Source organism: Periplaneta americana, chromosome 3 (genome assembly GCF_040183065.1).
Source record: "Periplaneta americana isolate PAMFEO1 chromosome 3, P.americana_PAMFEO1_priV1, whole genome shotgun sequence".
In the NCBI taxonomy this organism is placed as follows: Eukaryota; Metazoa; Arthropoda; class Insecta; order Blattodea; family Blattidae; genus Periplaneta; species Periplaneta americana.
In genome coordinates this window covers 153,719,409-153,739,159 of record NC_091119.1, presented here as the reverse complement: position 1 = coordinate 153,739,159, position 19,751 = coordinate 153,719,409, and the positions used below count along the sequence as shown (strand labels likewise).

General features: G+C 34.6%; 1 protein-coding gene across 2 annotated transcripts in view; it reads left to right on the top strand.

Moving 5' to 3' along the window:
• alpha-Catr (alpha-catenin related) overlaps window positions 1–18,655 on the top strand; it is a 104,540-nt gene extending 85,885 nt beyond the window's left edge. For both annotated transcript variants that reach the window (XM_069821968.1, XM_069821969.1), the window contains exons 10-13: window positions 460–510; window positions 4,316–4,603; window positions 8,141–8,347; window positions 9,790–18,655. In XM_069821968.1, coding sequence (XP_069678069.1) covers window positions 460–510; window positions 4,316–4,603; window positions 8,141–8,347; window positions 9,790–9,930 — 687 coding nt within the window. In that variant the 3' untranslated portion in view covers window positions 9,931–18,655. The remainder of the gene's footprint in view (window positions 1–459; window positions 511–4,315; window positions 4,604–8,140; window positions 8,348–9,789) is intronic.
• The last annotated feature ends 1,096 nt before the right edge of the window (window positions 18,656–19,751 follow it).

Sequence of the window (19,751 nt, the reverse complement as noted above, 5' to 3'; positions counted from 1 at the left end):
CATCCTTCAGAAGGCAGTTTCTTCTCAACCAGAAAAAAAATATATTTATATTGTATATAGTAAAAATAAAAGTATAGTAAATTATATTTTTTTTATTGATATCAAGTTTAAAAGCATTGTTCCTTTAATAATAAGTCAAGAAAATTTTTTAAATTACTGTTAACTATTCTTTAAAATTTAGAAGTTAAAAAATATAAAATATATATTGATTATTTCAGTATATTTGATAATGTACATGCATAATATGGTACTATTTTGAACGTCTGATATTTTAAATCATATTTTATTGATTTTTAATAATTTACTCATAGGTACATTTCTAACACAAATTTAAAGAAATACTGTTATAACTTTGCAGCCATTAAGAATTATACGAGGTATTGATATTGTTTGTATAGCTAAATTATAATTTGTAAATAATAAGCCATTTCATTTTGTTTTCTTATATCTGTGTTTCAGAAACATGGTACAACTAGTAAACCATTGAAGCCTGTACGCTTGGATTCTGAGGTATAGTCTGATTTGTAAAGTTTTATTTTTAACTCATGTTCATATTAAGTTACAATATCTAAATTAAAAGTAATAGTGATGTAGAATGGTCTGAAAGGTACATGCTTGTGTTCTGTTTATTCATATTATTATTCTGCTTATTTCTGATAGCCAGGTTCGTAACAACTAACAATACAGTAGAACCCCAATTATCCATCACCCTTTCAAACCAATTGGCAGATTATCCGACTGTCTTACTCTCGAATTTCTTTTTTTTTTGTACAGAAATATATGAAGTACTGTACAGTATATTAGCACGTTGTTTTTTCTAGAGAGGTTTATTACAAGACTTTAACCCTTTCATAGTAAGGTCTACTGTTTGAGTTGTCGTACTGTATAACTTCCATATTAAATATCTTCCACGGGTATCAAAAGAAATCATGTTGTTCTAAGTATAAAAAAGTGCAAAAAACTGAATGGTTTAGGGAACGAGAAACTGTGGCTCATCTCAGAATACGAGACTGACGTCACAGCTGTGTGCAATTTAATAAAGATCAAGGCTAAAGTGTATAATAGTACATTATGCAACGAGCCTATAATGATAGTAATTAAGAATCGAGTATGGATATTTATGAAACGAGCGCAAGCGAGTTTCATAATTTTCATACGAGCTTCTTAATTACCATTTTTACGACTTTTTATGCTCGACCACATTTCTAACTTGAAATTACCAGTATTCAGATGTATACATTTTATTTGTAGGTATCTGACAAGATCGGAAGTGACCTTGTTCTAGGTCGTGAATTGTGAGATGTGCACAGACGCGAAAGTATTGATTTTTTCCGAGGAACAATAATGTCATTGACCTTGACGTAGTCCCGTTAAACTTGATAATATTATAACCTTGATTATTGAATTCGACATTGAAAAACGAGATGACAAATTGAATTTATTTGAATATTATTTACAATTAACGCTAATTATTATAGTAACAGAACATAACCTTCTGCGACAGTATTGGATTTCCAGCCTCCGTGACTTTTCGCTAATTCTCTTTCGATTGCATATCCGAGAATAATCGATACTTGCCGTTTTATAACGGTACAAAACTGACTTGTCATTGGCTGAACACATGTAAGCTGAGTTATCATTGGCTGAAGACCTGTACTTTAATGAGTAGGTGTACTTTAATGACATGCATTAAAGGACTGCTACCGGGTGTATAATTAGTACATTTCGGCATGGTCGAGCATAAAGTATGTAGATATACAACTTGAGACCTCCACTATTCGTATCTTTCCACAGACAGTCATTACAAAGAGTTTCCTTGCCCCTTAAAAATCCATTGCTTATTTCGTCCATACTGATATTCCATAGCAACTCTGCTTCATCTCTTTGTACATGCTAGAAAATCCCAAGGCAACACCTCCCCATTTCCCTCTTCTGATCAGCATTCAAAGCTTTATGGACTTAACTCGCATAGACTAATTTAGATACATAGTTGAAAATTTGTCATCAATAAGAAAAGATAACATTAAAGATTTAAAATACTGTTGCTTATGAAAGCCATTGCCATGAGTAGTGGGCAACAGCTTATCAACACTTCCACCTTGCGCATTGTTATATTATATAGTAGATACAGTGAAACGTGTTCAAATCAGAACCTGAATAATCCGGAATCCTGTCTATTTCGGAACAATTTATTGGTCCCTGCGAAATTCATATGTATTATGTGTAATTTTTCCTGAATAAAACGGAAACTGTCCAACACGGAAACGGAAACTGTCTGCTACTGTTCAAAACGGAAATAATATTTTGGACACACTGCTTTAATGTAAACTATATTTTGAAACACTCAATAAAAGAATTGTATTCCAATGGATACCATCCCATTGTGGAATCCTGAGAAATGAGAATGCGGATGCTTTAGCAAAGAAGGGCAGCACTGCTACTTACAGACCTGTTACTAAATCTATGTATTACTCTGTGAAGAGATTTATTAAATCTACATACTTAGACTTCAACAAACAAAATTTGATAACACAATCCCAAGGGAAAAAATGGAACTCTCTGCATCAAAATCCACAGTTAATTCCCGATTTACCACGAAAATCGTCTGTAGCTGCATTTAGAATGGCAACAGGCCATGATTTTTTGGCCAAACACCTGCATAGAATTGGAATATGTCAGTCCCCTAACTGCCCATTGTGCAACTCAAACCAAGAAATGGATTCGGAACACCTCAAAATCTGTGCTTCAGTGGCTGGCCATGATAATATCTTTGAAAAATATTGGGCAAGAGGTCAAATGACTTTATTGTCAAACGCCTGGCATTAGAAAACAACAACAACATATTTTGAAACAGTATGTGCTTTCAAGGAATGTACGAAATACGTAGGTCAGTAAGATAAAAAGAAGTTTTCTTTGTAAAATTTTTGAGGGTGCGAGAGTGTGTTGGGCTGGTGGTCATAAATTTTATTACCCTATTGACTAGGCAGATGAGTCCCTTCAACGATGTTCAATTCTTCACTCCTGTATACTGTCGTAGCTGGGTAGAACGCAAGTAGTGATTTCGTGATAAAAAAAATTGCGTAAAAATGCTGCACTATCATTAATTGATGAAGTAAAAGTTATGGAGGAAAATGAGAAACGAAGAGTATGGTAAATAATGTTGAAATTTATGAATGGAAAACTCAGGTGTAACTTAACACTTTCAAAAATAAAGGCCAATAATGGTGACATGAAAGGAAACAGAAAACAACTGGTTACATAGAAATAAATGAACTGTTGTGGAAGTGGATTGTTGTTGCCCTTTCAAAGATCGTGCAAATTTCTGGACCTATTCTGCAAAGAAAACCCTTGAACTGGTAAAGAAATTAGATAATCCAGAATTCAAGGCTTGTAGGCTCCTAGTCCTATTAAATAATGTGCTGTGATATACAGTACAGTATTATAGTGTTAGATATTAAATTTAGCGTAATTAATAAACTTTATAGTGTTTAATGAGTGAGTTACGATACAATTTATAAGGAAATGAGATTTTCATCAAGATCATTCACCAATTAAATAAGTGACAGGAAGCTGATTTAATGTCAGTAGTGTTGTTGTTGTTGTTGTTTTCTAATGCCAGGCGTTTGACAATAAAGTCATTTGACCTCTTACACTCCAATATTTTTCAAAGATATTATCATGACCAGCCACTAAAGCACAGATTTTGAGGTGTTCCGAATCCATTTCTTGGTTTGAGTTGCACAATGGATAGTTAGGGGACTGATATATTCCAATTCTATGCAGGTAATGTCAGTAGTGTTAAACGGAATATTTTGTAATTCTTACAATTTGCGGCATGCCATTTTGTTTTTCATTTATACAAATGATAAAATATTCCAGTTTAACTTCACACCTGAATAACACTGAAACCTGTCCACAACAGAAAAAAAATTAGGACCATGTCTCTTCCGTCTTGAACAGGTTTCACTGTATTATTTTATTTATTTGAAATAGATTCTAAGGAAGTCAATCTAAAGCTTGGTATAAATGGATGATACTTATTTAACAAACTCACAAACGGATATTTTAATATCAGTATAATAAAACCTAAGTTGTTTTTGCGATAAATTTGATAATATTTCACAGAGGGAATGTCTTACGAACATTCACAGACTTCATAATTGATTTAGTTACCAGATATGCGAGGATGAAGACAACATTTTCCTTTTTCTGTAGCATAGATTACTGTTCTTGGTGGGAAAATTCATGTTGGTATGAAAATGAACTGTGATGACTGTATTAGATGGTGATTCTGAGTTGATTTAATCTGAAACAGGAGCAAGCTAAGATTGCAAAAGCTGGCCTGGAGATGAAATTGATTACTTCTGAGATGGATGCAGAAACGGATAAATGGCAAGAAAGTGGAGCAGGAGGAGCTGCCTTAGAAGAGAACAATGATATTGTGAAGAGGGCCAAGAACATGAGCAGTATGGCCTTTTCCATGTATCAGTTCACGCGAGGAGAAGGTGCTCTGAAGACAACACAGGATCTCTTTACTCAGGCCGAATATTTTGCTGAGGAGGCCAACAGACTCTATAAAGTAGTGCGGCAGTTCTCGTATCAGGTAAGCTTTTGTTCTTATACTGGCCTGTGCTGCTGGTGTTAGTATTTACTTGTTACTTGTCACACATTAAGTGAATGATAAACCCACTTCTCTATACAGTGTTACATTTCATTCCTGACAAATATTCAGGCCTTCATACCTTACTAGAAGTTTTAGTACCAACATTTTGATAACATATCTAAGAGAAGTGTTCAGTAAGTTAGTTTTTGCAAGATGGTGTGTTTTTTCGTCGTTACAGCATATGGCCGCCACTATTGGAAGTTGATTTTACTGAATTCAGAATTGCCAACCTAGATAAGTATGTTGAAATATTACAAATAACTGCTCTAGAGTTGTAACTAAAACTACTCCCGTCATCTGCCGACACCTATGACAAACTTCTTGCTGAGAATCAGTCAACTGTCCATACTCTAACGTACGCTCTGCTCGTTTTTCACTCTTGCTTGATTTTGTAAAAAGTACTTCCCAACTTTGTATCGTAATATGGTAAATTAACAAAAATTTATTGACATATGAAGGTCCACACCTGTGGAGTAACGGTTAACGTGTCTGGTCGCGAAACCAGGTGGCCCAGGTTCGATTCCCAGTTGGGGCAAGTTACCTGGTTGAGGTTTTTCCGGGGTTTTCCCTCAACCCAATATGAGCAAATGCTGGGTAACTTTCGGTGCTGGACCCCGGACTCATCTCACTGGCATTATCACGTTCATCTCATTCAGACGCTAAATTATAACCTAAGATGTTGATAAAGCATTGTAAAATAACCTACTAAAATAAAAAATAAAAAAACTACTACTACTACTGTTATTGTAATATATATTATTATTGCTGTACTATTACTATTGTTGCTTATTATTATTATTATTATTATTATTATTATTATTATTATTATTATTATTATTATTTTACATTTTATTCAGTAACTTACTGGTATCCTTCAATACTACTACAAATTGTTAGTTTTAAGACACCTGCATTGTACAGGTTATTATTGCGCATTTTTGAATGAGGTTCTGCGGTTTGAAGAATATTTTAAATTAAAACTCCATAAGTTCGATATTCTTTTGTGTTATCTTTATATTATCACGTATTTCCTTTTCATCCTCTAGTTGAGTGGAAGAGAAGGCCGTACAGCCTCTGCCAGATTAAATAAAACATTATTATTATTATTATTATTATTATTATTACTATATTTTTATTTTTTCCACTGTTATATAGCACTATAATAAAATTGGACTTTTTAAAAGGGGGGGGGGGGAAGAGGCAGAAGGAGGACAGAAAGAATCACCCATCTCAGTAGGCTAGACTAGACGGCAGTTCGGAAGACGGTCGGCTCCTACATGCTCCGTAGCATTTCTGATATGTGACGTCACAAGCTTGTACAGTAGAACCAATCAGAATCAGTCTATAACAAGTACTTCCAGAGTTCGTTTGTTCACGTGTGAGCGTTTCAATACATTGAATAAGTATTATTATTATTGTTATCCAAATATTGAAACCCTATTTTACCTTTGGTATATTAGGGTTGTAGTTTGTTACATGTGAAATACAATATGTAGTGATAATACACAATTTTAAAGAATTAATAGTAGGTGTGAATCATAGTTACAATATAAATACACTAATTAAGAGACAGTAAACAATACTAATACGTTATGCAATAATTACTTTCAGTTAAAACAAAATGAAATAAAATTAGAAATTATAATCGAAGGTGTAGAGAAATTGCAAGATTATTACATTAATTTGTGATCTTATACATAATTTTAAGCAATATTAATGAGATAATGCACATAATTGGCGTAGTTACAAATAAAATACCTATTATATAGTTGGTTTGCGATAGTAAAGAAAAAATAAAAACAAAATTACTTATGGTTACAAACTATATACCTGTCATCAAATACTCAACAATAGTAAAATCTATAATACAAACATAGTTATTGTTGTCATTACTATTATTATGCCCCAAAGATAGACACCTTGTTTTACATAGTGCATTAGGATTTTATAACATCATTAATTTATATACAATTAACAGCTACAGTCTTGCGTGGATGTGGTATATAAACTCTGTGAATTGTTTGTAACAACATTTTTTTCTAAGAAAATGGTAAAGGGGTGTGGAGTAATTTAAATTGCAATCCGAGATATGATATCTTAAAAAGTGTCTTTTCCTTTCGAACACTGGACAGTGAAAAATCAAATGTTCAACAGTCTGATTCTCTTTGCATATGCACAGAGATTCTTCTGCACTTTTGATCCTAAATCTTTCAAAGTAGGAACCGAATTTTCCATGGCCGGTCATAAATTGGGTGTAAAAGAAGTCGGTTGAGAACTGACTGCAACATAGTCTGTCTTGTACATTGGGAAAGAATAATTTCTTGGTCACAGAGCCTTTAACACTAGAGTTCCAGTATGTATTCCACTTGAGTGTAGTTGTGTGCTTGATCTTCTGCTTGATGTACGAAATAGGACAGGTGGAATATTTATATTCTGAGTTGGTTGAGGCCGCTTGCTTCGCTAATGTATCCGCTCTTTCGTTTCCTTCAGTACCTGTGTGGCCGCGCACCCACATTAAGCAAATACGACCTTCAAATTTAAGTATTAGGGATCTAATTTCGACGGCTATAGAATGCAAGTTGTATTTATCGTCAATGGTTTGTAAGGCAGATTGAGAGTCGCTGTGAATACATGAGTCAATCCCGTTGGTAATGCTCCATTTCACTGCTTGCAAGATGGCAAAGAGTTCTGCTTGGAACACGGAGCACATGGGCGCCAGGCAGAACGTGGCAGAGTGGACTTCAGTAGTGTTGTAGTAGGTAACAAAAGCACAGTCCACCAAGGTGATGTCGTTCTCCTTTTGCAACCGAGAGCCGTCAGTATAGATGTTGTATTCATGTCGATCTGAATAAGTAAAACTAACATTTACTGTGTGTGTGTAAGATAAATAAATGGAAGACGAGGCTGTAAAAAGACAAGTATTGCACAGGCAAGTACGGAAAATAGTGTTTAAAGTGTATAATTATTTTAAAAACGTTGACGAGCAGAACGCTGCTGGCCATCTTGATGCTGGCTGCAACGTTGCCAATGCGCAATAAACGACTGCAGAAGCATGTGGTGTGGGATTGAGAACTGTGCAAAGAATGTATTGTTAGTGAAGGAAATAGTTTACGTTTGGTCTCATGCTTACAGTAATCAACAGCTAAGGTCATTATTGTCGTTTGATAATTTAAATTCTCTCCTGCGCTATTTGTATTACACGTGCGCATGAAGTACGATGTGGCAATGTTGTATGCTGCCTTGCTCTCTCTGTCTCTCTCGACGCAAACGCTAGCAGACTACCGCCTTCCCAATTGCCTTTGACTCTAAATAACAAATGACTCACTGTTCAAATTTTAAATATTGTTAAATGTTGACAGATATCAACTGAGATTTCCTATCTTGTTAAATGGAGGATTATACTGTTTGGCAGTATGAAATTTTAATCTTAACTTCATATTGTAGTATATTAATGAAATTGAACTTAATTTGTTTTAGGTTCCTGGAGGTATCCACAAAAAGGAGTTACTAGAGAATCTGGATCGTGTCCCAACATACGTACAGCAGCTTCAGTTTACTGTTAAAAACCCCACAGTTGGAAAGGCTGCCACCTTCACCAAGGTGGATAATGTCATTCAGGAGACTAAAGGCCTTATGGATGTAATTTCCAAGGTGGTGACGACTTGCTTCACCTGTGCCACCAAAGTAAGCCAAATTAAGTCTTACATGTATTCAGAACATTGTGGCTTTTATAATATTGCTTACAAAAATATATTTGTATTTAGTGGCATAATTTTCTAATTAATTGGATTAAAATTATTGTCTCTCATTAGGAGGTATTGTGATACTACAAAAAGTTGATTTAGAGAGTTTTCCGGAAACACATGTTTTTCAGCATTTGTGATATTGAAGAATTGTTCTTGGACTTTCTGTCCATCTATCTGTTTATAGCAATTTCTCCTAAACTAATGGATGTATTTTGTTCGTATTCATTATCTACGATCCAATTTATCTCGGAATGATGAACATGAAATAGAATATGTTTTTATAAAAAGTTAATAGGTCTTCATTTGAAATCAAATCCACAAAAATCTTTAACAATTTTTTAAATATATTTCTTTAAAATAAATTGTTATTGGGTTTTACCTCTATTTATAACTGATAACTTGTAATCAAATGAAAATGAATGTGAAGATAATATGCACAAACGTATTCTTAAAGAATGAATAAATGAACATATTAATTAAGAAATTTAGTGTAATGAAAGATTTAGATTAAATTATGCAATTCAATTGTGGAAGATGTAATGCATGATATTGTATTCTTCAAAATCCTGCAAGCAGAAGCAAGTCTGTCACAGCAAGTTGTTAAAGACTCTGCACTGGTTACTTACTTACTGGCTTTTAAGGAACCCAGAGGTTCATTGCCGCCCTCACATAAGCCCGTCATTGGTCCCTATCCTGAGCAAGATTAATCCAGTCTCTATCATCATATCCCACCTCCCTCAAATCCATTTTAATATTATCTTCCCATTTACGTCTCGGCCTCCCCAAAGGTCTTTTTCCCTCTGGCCTCCCAACAAACACTCTATATGCATTTCTGGACTCGCCCATACATGCTACATGCCCTGCCCATCTCAAACGTCTGGATTTAATATTCCTAATTATGTTAGGTGAAGAATACAATGCGTGCAGTTCTGTACAACATCTATTTCCACATTTTCTAGTGGTTTGTGTGCTTGCCACTGAAATCAAGATCCTCAGGTTCAACCTTGCTGAGAGTATTGGATATAAAAGATGGCTCAATCAGTTGAGGCACTTTTCTGCCAGTCTGAAGTTGTGCTCGGGCGGGGGTTCGATCCCTGCTTGGGCTCATTACCTGGTTGAGTTTTTTCTGAGATTTTCCCCAACCGTAAGTTGAATGCCAGGTGATCTATGGCGAATCCTCGGGCTCATCTCGCCAAATACCATCTCGCTATCACCAGTCTCATCAACACTAAATAACCTCGTAGTTAAATAACCAACTAAAAAAAAAAAAAAAAGAGTTCTTCACTAAATATGGTACGTAATATGAGAATAAAAACAACTCTGGATAATTGAATTTGTAGAGATTCTGAATACTGGTATTTTGAAACTTTCCTGTTACAGTATAACCTTGATTTCCGTGGATTATCGTCTCGAGGAGGAGCATCAGGCTCACCTTTCCGAGAGGAGGATGGCAGTGGAGCAGGAGCCGGTGGTGAGGGAGGAAAGCTGGGTGGCGGCTCTGGAACCGACCCGTCCATCTGACAGTTTGGAATGGCCCGAAGGGCCAAGGGAGATGCACGACGCACACGAGTCTCCTTCTTACTCTTCTAGACAGCCAACATCTCTCATGGCTGCGTGAGACTTCAGTAGCTTGATTTGATGGCTGCAGACACCATATGTGCATAATTGTGATCCATTGGAAGGTGGGATAGATCTCTAATACTTTATCAGACATACAATTGAATAATTAAAGAAATAGCATAGTTCATATCCTGAGTATGATTGAGATGCAAATGTATTAAATATATTAAGAGAGAAGTGTGTACAAGAAGTCACAATATCAATATAAGATATTATCTTCTTTTGCAGTAGAACTTCTTTAATCCAAACAGAGGGGACCAAACTACTTGGACTTTGCATTAACTAGGTTTCAGCTTTTTCTGTAGTAATATTCTGTCCCGTAACTTATAGTTCCCACACAAAGATGGCTGAAGTTTCCTTAATAGCATTATTTTTTATTTCTGTTCTCTTACTTTAGATTTGTTTGCTTCTCAGAATGGTATGACTTTATAATTGTGGGACTTGAGTCCTGTTATTGAAGAAAAATGTTACCTATGGTTTCTCACTCTAGAGGAAATATATAGTTGGGGATATTAGAAATAAAAATGTTTCATACAGTGTTGTCTCACTAAGTAAATAATATAAAATCTATAATGTTACATGGAGATTTAGAGAACGAGTACTTTATTCGATGATATTTTAGGACTATGATGAGGTTATGGGAGTTAACATGCCCCGAAGTCTCTTGGGTCCACCACAGATCTCACAAAATATGTCAGGAATCGAACCTTTGTTGAGAGGTCGTCATCCAATAGGCTTCACTAAGCCGTATACATTGCATAAGAAGGAAATTAGTTCTAGTACTCTTTCATAAGGATATTTATTACAGTTCTGTAAAATTGAATGTAATTAGATTCTGCCTTTCACATTTGCCTTATTATCTAAAAATAATATAAAACTTTTTAGAATTAAATTCTTAATGCATTTGGAAAGTTTGAGTATATTAAACAAAATAATTGATGCCGTAAATATGTATATCTATATCTTAGTGAATTGATCAGAATGGTCATAGTACAGATCCATATGTCCAAAAAAAAGCAAAAGAAAAACCTTATTGGAATAAGTTATAAGAAATACTTGATGGAAATGAAGTTGAAGTTACAGGAGTGTGGTATGAGTGACCTACCTAAATTTTCTTCAAACAGGAGAATTCGTTGAGAATTTGGTATACAACTGGTTAGGAAAGAAGAGTCTGTGTAGGATGCTAGCATTGTGAAAGGAATCAAGAGATAAGATCCAAATGTGGTTAACCTGAAATATTACTTCGTAAAGAAAGATGTTCAGCCACAGTTTCATTGTACAGTTCCTAGGGGATGCTACTCAGATTCTAAATTTTTATACAACATGTTGTATTGTTTGGTGTTCCCACCAGTTGTACACTTACATGGAACTGTTACATAGAGGCTGGAAATATTGTGCGACTGTGAGAGTCATCTTTCGTTGCTCGTTATTGTATTAAACCATATTACACAAGTTTCCAATTGTTGAAGGTCAGCATGAATATAAATTACATACTGTAGCAGTGCTTTGGATGAACATTCATTACGGATTTCAGAGGTTCTACTCAAACTTCAGATTCTTATGGAGGATTCATTCCTATACATATACATTTATTCTAAGATATTTACCATATTTATGTGGATGTAAGTTGTCCTGATTGAAAGAGTTTTTTCTTTTCGACTCAGGATGCTCCCAATTTTGTGGATATATGATTCTGTGACGGAAGTGGAGAGAGGGGAGGTCAATGTCTCTTTTGAGACTGCCGCTGCCTCTATAGGACTTCTCGTGAGACCCCAGAGACCTCTGACGGACAAAGTAGGAAATAAAGTAGAAAGATATATGAACTGTACTCGAAATAAAAGAAGGGAAAAGTGTTTCTCTCTTACTAACACTTTAAAAAATACGATCATGCTAAGAAACCATCTGCTGTGGGCCGTTATTGTTATTACTAATTGAAGTAAATCTCAAGTTAAATCTTGGAATCAGGCAGGTGTTACGTAGTAATTACATTAAATTACATTTACTGTAGTCAGAAATCTATTCCTTGGTGATCCTTGTCAAAGTGCTGAGTAGGAATAGAATTATAAATTTTTCATGAACTTATTGTCCACTTTATATTTTGTAATGGGTAGCCCACTATTAATATGAATGAAGCACATATTTAAATACCTAGTCATATTGTCCTATTAATACCTCCACTGCCACACACTATTTATACTTAAGACAGTGGCACTCACAACAAGAACCATTTGATACACATATCTAAATAAGTTTTTAAACCATCAGTGCCAATAGAATACAAAATAACATTGGAAATATATTGGAGTTTTATAGTTGATTTTGAAGGGGAAGGGAAAGATGAGTAAATTTTCATCACATTTCAATAAAGGAATTAGAGTACAGTAAGAAATAGTACTTTATTATTAATATCCTCTATAGGTTAGAATCGATTTTCAGCAGAAACTTTAAGATAAAGTGCATTACATTAGCAGATTCTTAGTACATTGTATTATTATGCAATGTAAAGTCGTTATGGATATTAGAATTTTTTAAGAAAGACGAAGATGAAACAAATAGAATCAGTTATATAGTGGTTAGATTCATTTAATAAATAAAATGGTAATCTTTCGAGAACTAGAACGTAGGCAAGATCTATTGTCATTTATTTTGTCTTCTTTCTTTTGCCACAATCAATAGCATGATCAATATAATATGTTTTATATACAGGCATATTATACACATACACAACATTTAGAAATACAGTGGAAAATTTGTCGTTAAAAATTACGAGTACAGAATTTGATAAATGTTAAGTAATCTGTTCTCAGTAAAGACGTAATTTATTCCTGTACGTGTTTACCCTCATTATTGGTATAATTTGGCAATTAAAGTAACTAGACGAAGATATTCTGATAAATATGGTAAATATGATAGCATGTCCAATGGCTCTGTTATTTACTTTGGTGTTTGTAGCCATTAAAGCAGTTGGAAGGGAGAGGGAAATGTGCCTTGCAGTTCGTAATTTTAAGAACTGCTGATCTACAAGATACTGCACCTTCCTGGAGATACTCAGTTTCAGCAATGCTTGCTTTTCCTCTCTCTTTTGAACTGTCAGAGACAGCACCTACATAACTTTCTCAGGATGCGATAATTAAAGCCTCAAGGTGTGTGTATCTTCCCAAGTCATGTGAAGCTCATAAAAGACAGACACATAAAACAAGCTGGGATAGTGGTGCATCGAGTGGGTGTGTGCAGTGTTGATATTCGAGACATATCCATTATGGTATCTGTTTCCTCTGTCTGAGATTATTGTAGTGGGCGTTTTGTATTGTAGGAACAAACAATACATTCCTATGCAACGGGGAGAAACTGGTACCCCCTCCTTCCTCACAAATTACAAACTCTATTTTCTCATGTGAATGTTATCACTTTTTCAAAATTAAGTATTATATAGAATATTGTGGAAGTCTCTTGAAATATAATGTATGTCATTCCCAGCAGTGCAGCACGTTGTTGCTTTCTTCCATTACAGTGGCAAGTATGGAAGCAATACGATATGAATTGGTTTAAAAGCCACGAACATAGCTGTTGTGATTGTCATTGTCACCATTAACGTCATGATATCGATCATAATCACAGTCATTATCATCGTCGTCATTACTGTTTCTGAAATATTGTTTAAGTTGTCCTTCCTGATCTGTCATGCCATTGACTCCTGGTCTTCCCATTTGTATTCTAGTCTTTTCTTCCTTAATGCTGTCTTAGCAGTCTCCATGTTAGTATAATCGTAATGTTGATCTCTTTAATGTATCTCTAATCCGATTTGAAGTTTCATTTTTTAAATATAATTATGATCCATTTTGAATCTTGCGTACATTACTGTTAACACTTGAAGATAAGTAATTGATTACTTATAATTATGAACAATTAATTAATCAATTACTTATAATTATGAATTTAAGTAGTGAGCAATTCTTTGTCCATGACAAAAGTAGAGACATTAACCTCTCTTTTCTTTAGAATGTATTTTAATACAAATGCGAGTTACATACTCAGTTATGTGGTACTGTTTGACGTACTATCTATTTTTATTTATTATCTATTATCTATATTATCCGAGTATAAATAAAGAGAAATACTTCGTAATTTATATACGTACTACAATTCTTTTCAGGTACCATAACAGCGAAATTTTTTACATTTTACATACAAAATTGAAATATAATGTTCAGTCTTCACGAATGTCCATATTTCGTCATAATTTTTTCATGATAATGTTAACTATTATTGCTAACTGGAATCTAATTTTTAATAATGTTTCCCGAAAAGATGATATTTCTTCTCTTAAACTTTGCAAACTAAACTATTTTTTAAAAGTAACATGAAGTGAGCCACTGGGATAGCTCAGGTTGTAGCATGTTCACCTGCTGATCCAGAGTTGTGTTCAGGCATGGGTTTGATTCTTGCTTGGGCTGATTACGTGGTAGAGTTTTTTCCGACATTTTCCCTAACTGTAAGACAAATTATTTTTTAACTAATGGCGAGTACTTGGCTGTTCGTCATTCATCCATATGAAGCCAGTTGTGCAGACCAATTTACCGACAGAGTCATTGCCATAGGAGGCTTGTCTATGCTACACCTGCGAAGAAATGAGATAATATTGGAGATTTGTTGGGATGGCGCAGAAGAACTGGAGCTCCCAGAGGAATACATTGTGTTACTTTGGCCAGGGACTTGCCTAACACAAGTTATAAATCAAGGGTATGCTGAAGATCGAACCCGGGTCCACAGGATTATAAGTCCAGCACTCTAGCCACTAGACCACCGTGGCAGCTCTGTAAGGCAAATGTCAGATGGTGAATTCTCTGCCTCATTTCGTCAAGTACCATCTCACCCTATCATCAATTCCATTAACGCTAAACAATGTAGTAGTTATCATTAAATATTTATTTCTCTTCTGTTGACCTGAAGTTTTGAGTATGATTTCCATTCACATGCAAATCTAGAATGTTCACTTGATATTTTGTTAGACAATTGGTATGTGTTATAAACTGGACGAATAATATTATTCTCACAGTTATTAATTAGCCTACTTGCTCTGACACACATTTTTATGCTGATTCTCTAATATTTTTTTTCTCTCTCTATGAGTTCGGGAGGGGAACATCCCATGTACCGTGGCCTGAGGTCTATTGTGCGCCTCTGGGATGAGTTGCAAGCCCACCGACCCCGCCTATGCTGAACCAACCTAACTGCTAACACCCTGATGACCAGTCCCGACATCCTTCATATCCGTGCACCATTCATTCCCCCCTCCCCTTAAACGGTCTGAGTGGTAAGTCCCTTCTTCCATCTCCTGAATGGTCTGAGATGTAAGCCCCCTCTCCCTTGGGGAGGGGAGTGTGTTCCACTGCTAGCCACCAACTATCACAGCTTGACATGTCCATGGAGGCCGGCTGAGAGAGTCAGCAGCTTCAGAGGGCCGCCAAAGGCACGATCTGAAAACCAAGTATGACAACCAGAAATGAAGAGGAAAGGATGATAAAGAAGGAAAGGAAGTGGCGAGAATGAATTGGGTTCCATATGCCTGATAAAGTTACCTGATATTCATCCATAGGAGTGAGGGAAAAACCCTGAAAAAACCTCACCCAGGCAACTTGTCCTAAGCAGGGAATCGAGCTCCGGCTCGCTGGGTTCAGGAGCAAAGATGCTACCATGAGACTACAGCAGTGGACCTTCTCTAATATTTAGACAAGTTTAATTTATTTCTGTTTCGTTTAAATGCCGTGGGGATTTCCTTCTAGGTCTTCTCTATGTTACTACATGGAACTGTTGAGATTTTTCCATTATCACTATCTTCCTAATCCTACATGCCATATTGTCAGCCTAATAGCGAAAATGCTTCATTGTAAAAGTGTGTGATATTGACAATATACAAGTGTGTAACCAACACTTCCAGTTCTGCTGTTGTACAAGTCATACTAACTTTGTAAATATGAAAAAAAAACTTTTCTTATCATCTTCACGTTATTTCTTGTTATTCTTGTAAATGTGCATATAAATGTATATACAGTGGTGTTACTTATGCTCTCACAATGTAACAGCCTAAAGGAGGCTTCTTACTCATACCCATCATCATTGTCACCATATGCCTTTCAGCAACAAAGTGCTAAAATGTCATTCATCCATTTTCCAGTTTCTCCCATTGTTCTGTTTTATAAACTGAGACAGTGAGCTAGGCTTCCATTTGATTTATGTCATAATGTTGCTTGAAAACTCGAGTTTGTTCCTTATTTATGAAACACCCTGTATATGATGCTTGAGAGACTTGGTATTCTGTAATGCAATCTCATAATTGCTCACATATTGAAGTACACTGGGCATGTAACCAATATCAAGAGGAAGCTTCCAAATAATTTGTTATAAATAAAGATGATTTAACATTTACCGTATCTTCCAGAGATACTGACTGAGATTAAATGTGCGAAACATTGAGATTCCTGATACAAGTTGTTTGAAAGTACGTTTTTAATAGTAATTGCCTCTGCACTTGGCAGATTTGTGGGTAAAAGCTAGTGTGGAATCGTTTACTATCTCATAGAGCTTCATGGGTCAAGATAATATAATAAATTATGAACATTTAAATATGAAATTATTCCATTAGCAATGACACAGTAATTAATTTAGAATCTTATAGGCATCTGAAAGCCATGATCATGGGTTAAAATCCCATATGGTGCATGAAAGTTTGTCCCTTGTTTCTATGACATTTTATTATTTCTTAACATAATACTGGCTACCATGTACCCTCATTTTCTTAGGTCAAAAAACCCAAAAGAAGACGGTTAGGTATAAATATTTGGACAAAATATGGAAAATCTTTACATATAAATGATTGAATCATAGGTGGAGAGAGAACCGTTTCCTTGAAGGGGCAAATCAAAACCATACAATTCCCATATAAAGGGGTTATGGGGGACATCATTTACCTCATCCCCCCATTATACCTAGCTTAACCATGGTACAGTATATCGGAAGATGATCATTTAATAAAATTATTTTCGGGGGCATGTTTCTTACAGAGTTACGTCCATATCCGCGATGTTTCGGACCGAGTTGTATAGGGCTTGAACTGTATGTCTGCTACAAATTATAATATGGCATAACTTAAAACAATCTCCCTATTTTTGTCTCTCGTACAGAAACACATGCATACATCAATAAAATTACGTAACTGTGCTAACAGAAACTTTTTTATATGAAGCTTACCTTCCTGAAGATATTATATGAAATGTAAACTCTAATTATTTTATTTAATCTCGTCTTTAAGTTTACACATTATTCCGGGATCACTTTTCTTTTCTTCTGCATTGTTGTGCAATATGTTATTCATATTTCTCCAAATGGCAGCCTGAACACCTGCAGACTTCTAACACATGAATACAGGCTGTTACAAAAGAAACATTACAATGCTTCCATTCCTCAAATGAGGTATAGAAATTCTTATAGATTCAGAAATTTAAAATAAATATTGTAGTCCAGACACATGATCTGAAGACATTAATTCATCAATTTAAGCACAGAAACTTAATCATAAACAAAAGCAAAAAATGTCTTTTGAATTCAATATTTTCTAACGTTAATAGGAACAAAAAAAAGAGTTGCGACAAGTTTGGGGGGGCGCAGTGCCACCCCATGCCCCCCCATAACTCCGCCTATGTTAATTGAATACTTACAAAAAATGTTTTCATTATTCTTTTTTCTGATCATACCTCTGTCTATATTATTTATTAAATAAACATTTATAATATTTAGGGATTAAGCAACACTGTCAGAAAAAATGGAGAATAAACAAAGTTATCATAGGTGAAAATCAACCTATACCGTAAACATTAAGTTTTAACTGAGAATGGTGACCTAGTTATCTAAAATTTACCAAATTTTTGGAAACATGCCAAGTCTTTCATAATATAGAATTAAAATTAAAATAGATATTGGTTCTATACTCGACATACTCTCAGTACTCAGCAACAACAATAATAATAACAATTGCTCAGCATGTAATGTGCCAGGTTCTCTTTAGCATCACAACGTTTTGCCTCATTTAAAGCTACCCAGTACAAGACATTGTATAATTAAGTTCCTAGGGAACTAAGACATACTCGCAAAGTACCACATTAGACTTAAGAAATGTGTTTTATTATTGAAATCGATGGCTTCCCGAAAAAAAAAAGAGAAAAAAGAAAACTAGCACTCTATAATGACATCCCAGATCACATTGTATTATTATTGTAGTACCATTTGTTACCAAAGTGCTTCCCAAGAAGTTACAACATTCCACCGTATATATATCTTTATGGGAATGAAAAGTACAGAGTTCATATTTATTATTATTATAATTATTATTGCACTTGTATATGTGTGTATGTGAGTATGCGTGTACGTGCGTATGTGTGTGCGTGTGATCAGCATGGAGGACAGAGTGTTTAATTTTGCATATCAGTACTCACATGCTGTTTGTTTCATCATTCTCACTGTCTGTTATCATGATTTCACAACCCTAGTCATCAGAATCATCGGTGATCATGAAAATATACTTGTACTATGTATGTGAATTGCTAAAATATTTACTGTGACATTTTAAGCAGTTGTGTTTATTTAATGACATCACCCAACTCAGAAGGAAGGTAAGTCTTCAGGCCACACGAATCCCTTTTCCTACACTTCAAAGGTTGCTCCAAAAGTTACATTTTAGAAATCACTTACCCGGTACTTAACCAAAATTTTCAAAAGTAAATAGAAAATATGGCAATGTATTAATTACATGTTTGTCATATTGTAGTGTAATCTTTGTCCATTTAATAGATATGGCACTGGAAACACGAATCTGCATCTCATTTAATAAATATATTGCATCTTATCAAGAAGTCACATTTTTCATTACAGGAAGATTATCTTTGAATCTCTTAGTTTAGACGCAATGGTTTCGTCACACAAGAAACTTGTTTTAGGTACTTGTGTTTTGACAACCATTGTAAGATATCTTCCAAAGAAGTATTTATGCCATATTCAGATATCTTCACTTTCTTTAGTAAGTAGCTTGTAATAAATCTTTAACTTGTCAGACATCTGCATATATTCAGGTGTAAGAAACTACCAGTAGCCATTTTAAATTCACTTTCTATGGTAGATTATTTCGAAATTCCACCTTTGATATGTTAAAATTTAGCTTTGTATATTACAAGTTAGATTCTTTTTTCGTCATAGAACAGTAAAAGAGGAAGTGTGGTGTAAAGCTTTTGGAGAACTCGTATATATAGAATAGAATGTCTGTTGGGTAGATTTTTTAGCAAGTGTACAGGATGTTGTGTCGTGTCGGAAATATTATACCTTCACTCCATTACTCTAATTTAGTGATCTGACCAAGTGAAAATACGTGCGGTAATGATGTACTGTTAGACATAAGCTTTGTTTTATTGAAAATTGTGAGTATAACATATTTTGTCTGATCCTTTTGTACTGAAAAGTTCCAACATATCAACATAAACTTTTGAGACAGTGTCAAGATTATAACATTCTTTGCAGTTATGAAACTTTATAAAATGTACAATTTTTGTTGAGACTTTTGACTATTAAAGGAACATTATATTGCAGTTTTATTAAATTAAAATTAATATACATAAAAAATGAAGCAAGTAGAGAAAAAAACCAGTTAAAATAGAGCTATTAGCATTAGAAGGGAA